The 13,363-nt window shown below is 43.9% G+C and overlaps 1 protein-coding gene across 2 annotated transcripts in view; it reads left to right on the top strand.

The window, feature by feature from the left end:
* The window catches only part of Atp6v1c1 (ATPase H+ transporting V1 subunit C1), a 41,967-nt gene extending 29,301 nt beyond the window's left edge, over window positions 1–12,666 (top strand). For both annotated transcript variants that reach the window (XM_021661651.2, XM_060389574.1), the window contains 5 exons: window positions 6,166–6,258; window positions 6,370–6,463; window positions 8,000–8,097; window positions 10,170–10,296; window positions 11,797–12,666. In XM_021661651.2, coding sequence (XP_021517326.1) covers window positions 6,166–6,258; window positions 6,370–6,463; window positions 8,000–8,097; window positions 10,170–10,296; window positions 11,797–11,892 — 508 coding nt within the window. In that variant the 3' untranslated portion in view covers window positions 11,893–12,666. The remainder of the gene's footprint in view (window positions 1–6,165; window positions 6,259–6,369; window positions 6,464–7,999; window positions 8,098–10,169; window positions 10,297–11,796) is intronic.
* Window positions 12,667–13,363: the final 697 nt, after the last annotated feature.

Raw genomic sequence — 13,363 nt, 5'->3', positions numbered from 1 at the left:
GTGTGGCTGGGTAAAGATTTTTGCTTGGCTTATAGCTGACATTCTCTCTCTCACTCTCTGTGTGTGTGTGTGTGTGTGTGTGTGTGTGTGTGTGGTTTTGAGGGTCAAACTCAAAACCTGGCACATGCTAGGCAAGTAATCTATTCTGAGCTTCATCCCAGTTTGGTAACTAACATTTTAATTACCTTGAGGCAGTAACTGTTTCATGTTCTTTACTCAAATTAAGTCAATTAAATATAGATAATAATGGGGCTAGAAGGATGGCTCAGCAGTTAAGAGCATTGGATACTCTTACAGAGGATCGAGGTTTGCTCCCCAGCCCTACATGGTGGCTCACCGTCATCTGTAACTCTAATTACTGGGGCTCTGACTCTCTCTCTTTTGACCTCCAGTGGCACCACACACACACCTGGTGTATACACACACATGCAGGCAAACACCAGGACTCAAAAAATAAATACTAAAAAATACGGATAGTATCACTTGATCATCTGTCCTTTTTTCCTTCCTTTTTATTTTATTGAGACAAATCTCATGTCGCCCCGGCTGGTCCTGAACTCTTAACTTGCCTGCCTGTACTTCCTAAGAGCTGGAATTATAGGCCTATTCCACCAAGGTTGACATATTTGTTGACGTTTTAAATGTCTTTTGCTTTGCCTTTGTTCAAGGTTTTATTAAATTTCATTGTTGTTGTTTTTAATTTCTAAAAGCTTAAAGAGATTAACAGGAAACAACTCATGTGTCCTGTTTACAGCATCTGCAGTGACCCAGTTGTGGCAATGAACTGAGCTCTGTTAGAGGGCATCAGTGGGAGCTTGTGCAGTTTAGACAGAGGCTGGATCATCTCTGCTCCACTTCCTTCTGTGGGCAGTGTTGCTCACACTTGGAGCCTCTGGCACATTGTAGGCAGGCCTCACTTTGGGCCAGTTGATCCTTTAAAAACAAAAAAAGTTTGCTGTATCAATGATGAGTCGTGGGAGTAATAAGTGAAAGATGGATTTTGAAATAGAAGAAACAACTTTTAAAATACCATCCTCAGAAAGTACTACAATGAGCTGGGCACAGTGGTGCATGCCTTTAATCTCAGCACTTAGGGAGGTGGAGGCAGGCCGATCGCCGTAGCTCGAGGGCAGCCTGGTCTATGAAAGTGAGTCTAAGACAGCCAAGGCTACACAGAGAAACCTTGTCTTGAAAAACCAAAAACCAAACCAAAACAAAAATAACAAAAAAGAAAGTGCCATAATAAAACATACTACTGTGTGCTGATTTTTAAAATAAAAATGTCACCCTCAAACCTGAATGTGGGAATGTTTTTGTTTGTTTGTTTGTTTTGAGACAGGGTCCCACTGTATAGTTTGGGATGGCCTTTACCACTAAATCATCCTGCTGTTGCCTCCTGAATGACGGGGTTATAGGTGTGCCACCACTCCCAGCTTCCTTTTATGCAAAAGGGCTTTCAATTTGATGTGTGTACAGGCACACAAGGGGCATGTGTGTACAGGCCAGAGGACAGCTTGGGTAGTGGAAGGTTAGCTCCCACCTTCCTCCATGTCAATTCCAGGCTGTCAGGCTTGGCAGGAGGTGCTTTGACCTGCTTCCTCTTACTTATTGTCTCACCTTCCTGTTCAGTACGCAGGGCCTCGCTCATTGCAAGATACTCTATATTAAAGTTTTTAAACATCAGATAATTTGAAGTCCAGCTGAATACTAGGGTGAATATAGATGTATATAAAGCTAGGGTTAGGAAAGAGGTTTGTGCTGTTTCCAATCTTTATTGGCGCACGCTCAGGAGACTTGGTACTTTTCTCCTTGCATTTTCACCACTTTTCCTTTTCTTTCTCCAGTGTTTGTTTTTGTTTGAGATAAGGTCTCACTATGTCACTTCAGCTGGTCTGGAGCTGTCTATAAAAACTAGGCTGTCCTTAAATTTAAAGGCTTGCCTGCCTCTGCCTCCTGAGTGCGGGGATTAAAGGTGTGCCACCATGCACCACTCCTCTTGCTTCTTAAAATGCCTAAGTGGAAGCCTGGGGTTTTTCCCAGTGGTGAAGCTCTTGCCTAACATGTGTGAGGCTCTGGGCTCAGTTACCTGCACCAGACATTTGTAAAAGTCAGATTGGGCCAGCTCACTGGGTAACCTTGAATGGTCTTCATCCTTGGGAGTTTCAGGGGGTTTGTTTAGGGTGCTGGAAGTGCTGGGGTGGACATAACACACTGTGCTGCACACTGTGCAGACTTCTCTTGTGTTCTGGATTAGGGTTGCCAGGGTATGCTATGTAAAGCATGGGGAGGAACCGGATAGATTGGCAGGGGAGCAGAGAATGTGGCTGTCCCAAGCCTTGGAGAGGTGAAGAATCAGCAACAGCAGGAAGAGCCTGGAGGCCCCAGAAAGCTCTTCTTCCTACAGGGGTTACTGAAAATGTCCTGAGGCTTCTAGCAGACATGAGCAATGAGCTGACTTCCAGTTCTTTCTAGGCCTTATGACACCTGTATTGTAGAAGGGCTAACAGTTGCTTCATCTTTTTGTATCCAGTAGCTGTTATGCCCATTGGGTTAAACTAAGCCTCCCGGTAGCCATGCTTCTGGCTGTGTTCAAGTCTGGAAGAGATCTTCCTACTCAGGAAGAGATCCTGCTTGGACTGTCAGAGTGGCTCTGCTGGTGAAGGTGCTTTTCACTAAGCCTGATGACCTGAAAGTCATCAGGACCTACATGGTAGAAAGAGTTGTTCTTTGACCTCCAGGAAAACACCTTGTTCACATATCTACACACACACAATTTTAAAATGAGGCATGATTTTTTTCCTTTTTGTTTGAGACAGGGTCTCACTCTGTAGTCTTAGCAGGCCTGGAACTCAATGGAGACTCAATAGAGAGTGTTTGAATTAAAGGATGCCTTTTTTTTTTTTTTTAACTGTTTGCTCTCCTGTGGTTTTTGCTTTCTTTCTTTCCCATGGTTTCAGACATCACTAAAGAAGATGGTTGGTTGCACTATATTTGAAATCTGATAGTTGCCTCACCTCTCTCAGAGGCTCATGGTTTGACACCTTTGCTTAGTTTCTTCAGGTTTTTTTTTTTTTTTTTTTTTTTTTTTTTTTTTGCTTCACACACAGGATCTAAAAAGGCTGTACCTCTGGAGTCTCTTTATGAAGCTGGCTTCATGCTTTGGCTCTCTAATAACCTGCTTTTGGACTACATTTTCATCTCCAGGCCAGCCCTTTGTTTGCACATGTTGATTTCCTCCGGTAGAGCTGCCTCTCCTGCTGAGCCTGTACTGCAGTCCCAACTTCAGCCATTCTCTCTCCAGCTCTCAAACCATGGTCCAAATTAACTTAGTGTGTTGGCTTCTGGGCCTGAATTGCCTGAGTGAGCTGCGGAGCCTGTGGTAGACTGCAGACACGCAGACTATGGGGCGGTCTGTGGCAGCTGGAGTAAGAATGCCCCAGCAGGCTCATGTATTTGAGTGTCACTGTTACAGAGGGGTTAGGGGGTGTGGCCTTGTTGGAGGAAATGTGTCCCTGGGGTGACATGCCAGGGCTGGTCTTTCTTTGCTTACCTACTAATCCCTCTGGCCTTCCCACATAGTGTTCCTGGGACACAGCATGATTTGCACAGTATCGCCTCAGCTCTTTGTCCTTGAAGTATAAGGTAGCACAGTGTCTGCCGAGTGGTCCAGACCAGAGCATGGTAGTCAGTCACCTGGGACCCCTTTCCTCCAATCTGATTTTCTGTTTTGTGTGTATTCTGTTTTTGCTTGTTTGTTTTTGAACCATGTGCTCTTTCTGGTTGTAAATAATAATAATGAAGGTGTCAGATGGAGTTTATATGGTTTATTCTGCTTAACCCTCCACCTCTCACCTGCTGCTGCCGCCGCAGCTTAGAGCCCTGTTGTATCTGGCCGTGGCCCTGTTGGCTGGTGTCGGTTGCTGTTGTTTGGTCTCTGTTAGCCTGCCCACATGCTGCTGCCGTTTTACCTCGCCGTATGTCAGTCTGCGAGTCCTGCTTCAAGCCCTGCTTCTGTTCCTGATTTCAGTGGCGTCCTCTCATTACCCGTTAACACCTCCACCCTCACCTCCACCGCTGCACTGCTGCCACACACACGATACCTCCTGGGGTTTTTGCTGTGAGACAGGTCTCGTGGGGCCCAGTCTGCCTTGGGCCTCGTGATCCTCCCAAGGCGCTGAAATCGCAGGTGTGGACCACTGCCTGTGTTTGGGTTATTTTGAGAAAGGTTCTCTCTCTGCAGCCCAGCCTAGCTTAGAGTTCACTGTATAGCTCAGGCTGGTCTTGAACTCCTGGTGATCTTCCTGTCTCAGTTTCCCAGGTGTTGGAACTATAGGTGTGATTCATCACATCCAGGTTTATTTGTTTTCAGCTAATTTTCTTAATTAAAAAATAGATTATTTTATATTACGTGTGAGTGTTTTGCCTGAGCGTGTGTACCATGTGCATGCCTGGTGCCCAGGGAGGCCACAGCAGGCATCAGTTCCCCTGAAACTGTAGTTATGAATGTTTGTGCACACCACTTGTATGCTGGGAACCTACCTGGAATCCCCTGCCAGAGCAATCAGTGCTCTTAACTGCTGAGCCATCTCTCTAACTCCCGTTAAAATCTTTTTGTGGATCACTGTCCATTTGACTTTGAAAGGTACTGGGAACTCTTGTTGAATGAGGTGTGAACTAGGTGATCCTTTAATAGGGCAGAGTATAAAAGGAGGCCTAAGTGGCTGAGTTCCTCTGCATTTCACTGATGACAGGGATGAGGCCCCGAGGCTCTACCTGTTCTGTGTTTTGGAGGTGGCCTCTGGTGGCTGGCTAGCTGGCTGGTCAGGAGTCAGGGCAGAGTCAGTTCTTAAAGCTAGCCTGCAGGTGGGTTCTGTAGTTAGCACCTGAATTTATTTAGCTAATGAGTTCACTAGGCTTCTGGGAAAAATGAAACTTAAAATACTTTGTCCAGTTTTATTTCTTTAAAGGAAGTGTTTAAATTCCTCAAGTACCCCGTCAGTTTCATCAGTTTTGCTGCTTTTACTTTTAGAAGTATACCACCTTATAAATAAAAACTAGGGGGCTGGAGAGATGGCTCAGTGGTTCAGAGAGGACATGAGTTCTGTTCCCAGCACCCACATCGAGTGGCCCACAACTGCCAGTGACTCTAGTTTTGCAGCATCCAGTACCTTCTTCAGGCATGTGCAAGTGCTCCTGTGTGCAGCTCCCCACCCCCCAATTAGAGTAGTCTTAAAAAAAACTAAACAAGAAAAAACACAAAAGCAAAGGACACAAAGCAGCTTCAGAAAGGTAGATGTTTGTTACCTTGGTGTGTGGGGTTTTGTGGTTGTGGACCTGTGTGAGCCAGCTGGGACACACGTGAAGATGGGGGAGATTTTGTGTGTGTATCACTTATACTTCATAAGTGGTGAAACCACACATTACACATTAGAAGCTCCCCATTACATGAATGTAGAAGAGTCCCACTTCTCAGTAACCTTCCCCCACCTCAGGATCTTGGCTGTTGAAGATGTTTTGATGAGCTTTGCAGACCTTGTACATGGGATTCTCCTCATAAAGGGTTTGTAGGCATTGCTAAATGCCTGTTGTCTGAGCCACACAGTTTATCCTTCTGAATAGCTGCCTACTCCTCAAAGCATTACAAATTTCTGTGACAGAATTTCCGAGCAGTTGTGTCTGGAAAGATCTCTGCAGTGATGTCCATGGGGCTGTGGCAGGGTGTCGTGAGCTCACTGATACCACAAGAAGGATCCCGAGACACACAGTGTCTTCATTTAGAGCTGTTGAGGCTGCTGCTTGAGAAATTCTGAATTGGGGGTCTGATGGGAAAAGGGATGTGAGTTGAGCTGATAGCAGTACAGAGCAGCTGAGCAGATCCTGGTGGGCTGGAAAGAGGGAGAGTAGTCAGTGAGACAAAACATAGTCTGACTAACCAGCCTGATGCTAGAAATGGAACAGCATGCTTCAGAGCGTGGCTTCCCTTCATGAACAGACCATTTTGTTAGCTAGTAACAAAGACATCCAATCTGAGACCATCATGAGTAGCCGGTGTCTTCCCTGATGGAGGCTGTGTGGGTGAAGTGAGGACAGACTTCATGTACCTTCCCATTCTGTTTGTGAATTCCACAGTAAATATAGAACTTAAAATGACTTTTCTCCCTTTAGTGTTCTTTCAGAGGACCAAGACAGTTATCTTTGTAACGTCACCTTGTTTAGAAAAGCAGTTGATGATTTCAGACACAAAGCCAGAGAAAAAAAGTAAGTCTGTCTGTTTCATATATATATAGATATAGATGTATGTACATAATTTAAGTTTGTTGGATTGGCTGTATGTGGTGTCGACACACTTGTGTTTTCTCCAACACTTAGGTTCATAGTTCGTGACTTCCAGTATAATGAGGAGGAGATGAAAGCAGATAAAGAAGAAATGAACAGGCTTTCCACTGACAAGAAGAAGCAGTTTGTATGTGTTGTTCCGTAGCATTGTTCAGCAGAAGATGACGTACTGTTGCCTATTGTGACTTGGAAAAAGGCAAACGTTCTCTGGTTTTCCCTTTTAAGATCATTGATTTTAGTTGCTTTGCTACTCTGCGTTTTTGAGACAGGGCTTCATGTCAGTCCAGGCGGACTTCACTGGATGGCCAGGGCTGTCTTAAGCTTTCAGAGATTGTCTTGCCTGAGCTTCATGGTGTTGGGATTATAGGCAGTGAGCAAGCACCAGACCCCACTGTGAGCGCTCCCTGCAGCATGGGATTATGAGCGCCATGCCTGGCCTTTTCCTTTTCTTTTTCTACATGGGTTCAGGGATCTGACCTCAGGTCCTTCTTTGTGCACAGCATCTGTTCTTACTCCTGCTCTCTTTTTGCAATCTTTTCATTGGATTTTTTGGAGCTTATTTTGATTTTGAGTCTTTGGAAAATGAAAAAATACATTTTGGAGATACGGACAACCTGGGAGTCTCCAAGAGGAACATGAAAATGCACTTTATAATTTTGCGCTAGAAAACTGGAAGTGTTGAGGCTGAAGATACAGCTCAGTAGAGTGCTTTCCTAGCATGCTCTAAGCCACAGGCCACGGACAAAAGCTGGTGTGCTGGCACTGCCTGTAATTCCAGCACTGGAGGAAGAGGCAGAGGGTTAGGGAACTCTAGGTCATCCTTGGCTACATGAGAACTTGTCTCAAAAAAAAATTAAAATACATGTTTACATGTATATGTAGTGACTCCCAGAAGCCTAGGGTTGTGTGAAGGAGGTGCCTCCAAGTCCACCCCAAGTCTGAGCCAGGCTTTCTCTGGACACTAGGGAGCAGTGGCACAGCCATGCACAGCTCCTTACCACCTCACTAACCTGCTCCGCTCTCTAGGAAGCACGTGTCAGATGCTGTTGGCCATAGCAGTCAATGAGCAAACATTTTAATCAGAGCTGTACACTTTACTGTATCCTCTTTGCCTGGAATAATTGCTTGGTATGTCCAAATGATACTAAGTCATGTGTTAGTTGAATCAATATGACGCCTTTGTTGGTAGACAGGAAGAAGTGTTGCTTGACATCTTTGAAGAAGTTTTTAATTGTGCTAAACATTTAAGTTCAACAAGAACTTGCATTGTTGTAGACTCAGGAAAGTGTAAAACATGAGCAGGCACGCAAAACAACGTCCTTGTTACAGGAGAGACCAGTAGGAGCTAGGGATGGGGACGGGCTGTGTTCCCGAGAGCACAGAGGGGAGCAGTTGTAGGTGGTGTCTTGTTGTATGACCAAGCGTTCGTGTGACAGCTTTCAAGCCCAGTTTGAAGTGCTTTTGTGAACACGTGTGCCTTTAGCTGCTGATTAGCCCAGTTCACTGTAGAGTCTGCTGAGGCTACTGAGTAGCATAAGAACATGAAGTAAGGTAATGGGTGTCCTTTCATAATATGCCTAGTCACTTCATTAAACATATTTGACTTGTCTGATTGCCATTTGCAAACCAAATTTGTGGTAATTTTGTGTTTTTCTTTTTAAAGGGACCACTTGTGCGGTGGCTTAAAGTAAATTTCAGCGAGGCGTTTATTGCATGGATTCATATAAAAGCATTAAGGGTTTTTGTCGAATCTGTTTTAAGGTAAGAAAGTTAGTTGAGAACGTTGGATGTGCAGAGTTCTGTATACCTCTTTTTTTTTCTTTCTTTTTTTTTTTTTTTTTTTTTTTACATAATCCAGCCATATGAAGGTAATTTGGAGCAGCCAAAGAGCTAGTTATGAGGGAGTGACTGTCAGGATCACAGGATCACACAGCTTGTCAAGTGCGTATTTAACTTGTCCTTTAACACCAGGTTCAGGAAAAAAGACCCACACTGCTATGCTCTGTCTCTCATGGATAGTCCTGTACTGTTTAATGATGAGTAGGTCTGAGCAGTTAGTGATTTTATTGTGGGCTACACAGAATGTGCTGTGTGATTGTATCTAGTTGGTATGTGTGTCATACCAACACGGCCCAACAGGACTGCGTGTTTTGTTTGACACACACTTTTCCTGGCTGACCTTGAACTCAGTTTTAGCATAGGCTGGCTCAAACTTTGATCTTCCTGCCTCAGGTTCCTGAGTTCCACTGTAGCAGGTATGTGCCATCATGCTTGCTCCACATGGTCTTTAGATAGAGTCTAGAGATGCTGTGTAACACAGCACAACTTTATAGTAAGATCTTTAAAACTTGTAATTAGAAAGGCCTGAACTCTAATGATACAAAGTGCAGTCTAGTAAACACTGAACCAGTAAATACTGAACCAGTATTCATCATTTATCACAATGATCATGTGATCATTGCTGCAATTAATTATAGGTCATACATTTATAAGACTGGAGGTGCAGGCTTGTTTATTCCAACACTCTCATAAACCTCACGACTGCAAAACTGATGGACAGAACTAGGCAAAAGAAACTTAGCTCCATAACTAGGAGTGCACCACCGCTTAAAAAAAAAACAGTGATTTTGGTATTTTGCCTGCATGTATGTCTGTGTACCACAGTGCCTGTTAAGTCCAAAAGAGGGCGTCAGGTCCTCTGGAACTGGAGTCACAGGTAGTTGGTAGCTGCCATGTAGCTGGGAATTGAACCCAGGCCCTCTGACAGAGCAGCCAGGGCTTTTAAACCCTGAGATATCTCTCTAGCTCCATGGAACCATCCATCAACATTGTGTGTGTGTGTGTGTGTGTGTGTGTGTGTGTTTTGTTTGTTTGTTGAGAGACAAGGTTCTCTTTATAGCCTTCACTGTCTTGGCTCACTTTGTAGACCAGGCTGGCCTCGAACTCACAGAGATGTGTCTGCCCCTGCCTCCCTGAGTGTCGGGATTACAGGCGTGCGCCACTGCACCCGGCCCGTCATCATTTTGTGGTTCTTGCTTCACTATCCGTATGTGGCATATGATTTGTAGCTAAGTGCGGGAAGAATTGTAAGATGTTAGCTAAGTTGTGTGCGGTGGTGCACACCTTTAATTCTAGCAGGCAGAAAGTATAGGTAGGCAGCACTCTGGGTTCAAGGGCAGCCTGGTTTAAACATCAGTGAACCTGTCTTTGAAAAAAAGTGTAATGGTTGTTTAAAATGAAGCTTTTTCAGATATTTTGCACATAGTTTGACATACAATAAGGATTTCAGACAGCTAAAGTATCAGTTGTCTTGTGACTCTCTACACATGCTGTTAGAAACCATTTAAGGACTTGACTGTAGCCATGCTTCTCATTTAAATTCTTAAGATGTTTAAAGTAGAAATGGAAAAGCTTAGTTTTAAATTATAAATGTATCCTCTAGTCCTGTGTTATTTTTATGTAGTGGGCATATTCAGAGATTACTATAAAATTGAATATTAATCAATGCCCAGTGATTGACTTGTGTGTTTTCCCACTACAACCCTGACTGGCCTCAGACTTACACAGCCCTTTGCCTTAGTTTCCCCAGTGCTGGTGTCACCAGCATGAGCTGCCGGTACCTGAAAGGCTCAATTCTTCTTACTAGCAGATTTCTAGTGGGCTCAGAGGTTTGCGTTTGCACACTAGTGTAAATGTCTGTGGCTGGTGGCAGTCTTGTAAAAGGAGTATCTGACAGGATACACTCTGCCCGTGAAGAGAAGTGGGAGGATGTTTGCTCTAAAAGGAAAGTGTCTGTCTATGCTGTGTGCACACGGTCTCTGCTGCTTTTCAAGGTACGGCTTGCCGGTGAACTTCCAAGCAATGCTCCTTCAGCCTAATAAGAAAACAATGAAGAAGCTTCGAGAAGTGCTACACGAGCTGTACAAACATCTGGACAGCAGTGCGGCTGCTATCATTGACGTGAGTCACGTGACTTAGAGGGCTTGGGAGGGGGAGAGCATTGCAGAGTGAGTCTTCCCAGGACAGCAAGTAAGTGCTCGGCACCGGTTGCCTTGTTCCTCTGAGCATCTCCCTCCCTTAAGTCAACTTCTGTGTGTGTGCTAGCTGCAGCTATTCCTGCTATTTCTAGACTCATCGTGATCTTGCCATGTATCAGACGTCTACCGTTGCAGAAGTTCACAAACATCCAATGCTCCTAGTAGTTCTTAAAAACTATAAATTGCAGACAAGAAGAAAATACGAAATTATTTTAATTTTGTTTGGTAGAAATAATAGAGTCAGTAGATTAGCAATTAGCACATTCGTCTGTGTGTGTGTGTGTGTGTGTGTGTAACTTTTCTTTCCACCTTGTGGGCCCCATGTTTAAGCTTAGGTTATTAGGAGACTTGGCAGCCAGAACCTTTATCCATTGAGCCATCTCTTCGATCTTTTTGGCTCAGAAGAGCACTTTGAAGGGAATTGTCATTTCTCTAAAGTGGTTTTAAAATGTTATGTTTATGGTGTTGTACCTGTGTGCTTGTCTGTGCACCAGTGAGTGCCTAACACCCAGGGAGGCCAGAAGAGGGAGGAAGGCTCCCTAGAGCTGCAGTTACAGCCATATGGGTACTGAGAACTGGACTTGGGTCCTGTGGAGAAAGACCCAGCCTCTCCATGCTGAGTCACCGCCGCTCTGAAATAGCTTTCAAAAAGAGGACAAGAAGCAGTTGGTGTGGTTTGTTGTTGCTGCTGTTTATTTTACAGTTTAAATTGCACAGATCTTGCTGGTTTCCTCTTTAGTTTAAGACAGTACTATCTCATATATCAGAATAACAAAAAATTAGTTTTCTTGATAAGAGAAAGTATAGGAAATGACTTTTTATCTTTTCACAAGATCATGGAGAAAATAAGAATCCTTAGTCGGGCTGGAGAGATGGCTCCAGGCTTAAGACCACTGGCTGTTCTCCCAAGGGTCCTGAGTTCAATTCCCAGCCACCACATGGTGGCTTACAACCATCTATAATGAGATCTGGTGCCCTCTTCTGGTGTGCAGGCACACATGCAGGCAGGATACTGTGTAAATAATAAACAAGTAAATCTTTTTAAAAATTAAAAAAAAAAAATCCTAAGTGTTTGGTACAGACTTCGCTCCCTGGAAATTTTTATGAGGTGCAAATACACCTGGAATCTTTAAAAGCACTCTTGGTTTATTTAGATACTACATTTGGTAAGACTTTCCCCCTAAACCCAAGATTTAAAAGGTTTCCGTTTGCAGTTCTACACAATAAAGCATGGGCAACTCATGGTTCAGTCAAGTAGGCGTCCGGGTCATGGCTTAGCCTGTCCTTTCTGCTCAATGTGTTCCTCAGTGACTCAGCAGGCTCCACTCTGCCAGGACTTAGCGCAAAGTGAATACTTAGCTCAGACTAGGTGTTCATAAAAGGTCCTGGGAGTCCCTAACTGGTGTTTGTGGTTTCTCCGTAGGCTCCTATGGATATTCCTGGCCTAAACCTGAGTCAGCAAGAATACTACCCCTATGTGTATTACAAGATTGATTGCAACTTGCTGGAATTCAAGTAAAAATGAGCTCCCAATCAATCCTGTCCTGTGTTGGTCTGTGCTCACAGAATTAACTCTCATGACTCTCACGCCCTTTGCTTGCTCCTTACCCTTTTGCCTCGGTGGATTTTCTCATGTGGTCCATATCTCAACATTTGCTTTTTAAAGGAAAAACAAATATATATATATATTGTTTCTTTATATTGATCAGGTCTGTAAATGTGTACTGAAAAAAAAATCAGAATTTATTTATAAATAGAGTAGTTTATTTAAAGAGGGATTTTCCTCCTTGATATGGTATGCATAATTCTGTGTGTTACTGTTGTGCACAGCCTGTTTACAGGGACTGTTGTAAACATGCCTTTTGTTCACTGTGTTTAGTAGACATCACTGTTGAGTAGCTACCAGGTCACGGTGTAGCGCAATGTGACAACATTCGGGTGTGCACTTTCGGAATGTCCCAACACTATCTTGTCAGCACTGTTGACACCACAGGACAGAATAAAAGAACCTGTGCACGCTGTGCTGTGTGTGTGACTTAAGAGGATTTCTCCGCAGTGTGGGCTCGATGGAGGTACAGTCTAACTCGCTGGGCTGCTTGCAGGGTTTCACTCCTGCCGAGGTGTGGACGTTTGTGTCTGACTTGCGTATGATTTAATTGTGCCAAATTTGGGTCAGAGCACAAATCTGAAGGTTATTTTTCCAACACATGGCAATATTTATATTTGGACACTGGATGCATAGTTCTCCTAAATAAGAAGTGGGGCCAGTTTTGAATAAAGTGTAGCAAAACCATGCAGTGTTAGTCATTTGTTTTGTCTAAGTCTTTATTTCCACTTTGACTTTGCCGAGCTGACATGGTCTGAAAATAAGCATTTCTGGCTTTACAGTCCCTGAAATGAACACCGTGGCTTAAAGTCTGGAAAGAATTCTGAGAGTGCAGGTTTGCGGTGATACTGTCCTCACTGCACTCAGCTTCGCAGGCAGGAGAACTGTTCTGTACCCGTTCACCCCTTTTAGAAAATCCACATTCAAGATCTTTGTCATTTGAGATTTTGTATTTTTGTTTCATAAGTAATTACTTCAAACATACAACTATCTACAGATACCCCACCCCTCTAATTCTCACCTCAGAGGAAGTTTGGGGCCATTTTCATGTCCAGCATTTATTTCCCCCACTTCCCTCCCTCTTCCTCTTCCGCCTTCCTTCCCTTCCCCTAAACTTAGAGCTTGCTTGAAGAAAGCAAGGATTATATTTCACATGCCTGTCAATTGCTTATTTGGATTAATGGTTTATCTGAGATCCACATGGCTGAGACTTGAGCTCTTCACTCGCCTGATCATGCTGTCACAGAAGTTAGTGGTGGGTTTCAGCCTTGACACACGCTTGCATAGGTCTCTGCACTTTGAATAGTAAGAGATTCTACAAGTGTATATATTAAGTTTTGACACATGTGCCACATTATTGGTCAGAACCCTAAATTCCAGATAT

This window comes from Meriones unguiculatus, chromosome 8, assembly GCF_030254825.1.
Source record: "Meriones unguiculatus strain TT.TT164.6M chromosome 8, Bangor_MerUng_6.1, whole genome shotgun sequence".
In the NCBI taxonomy this organism is placed as follows: Eukaryota; Metazoa; Chordata; class Mammalia; order Rodentia; family Muridae; genus Meriones; species Meriones unguiculatus.
This window is presented reverse-complemented; position numbering and strand designations above follow the sequence as displayed.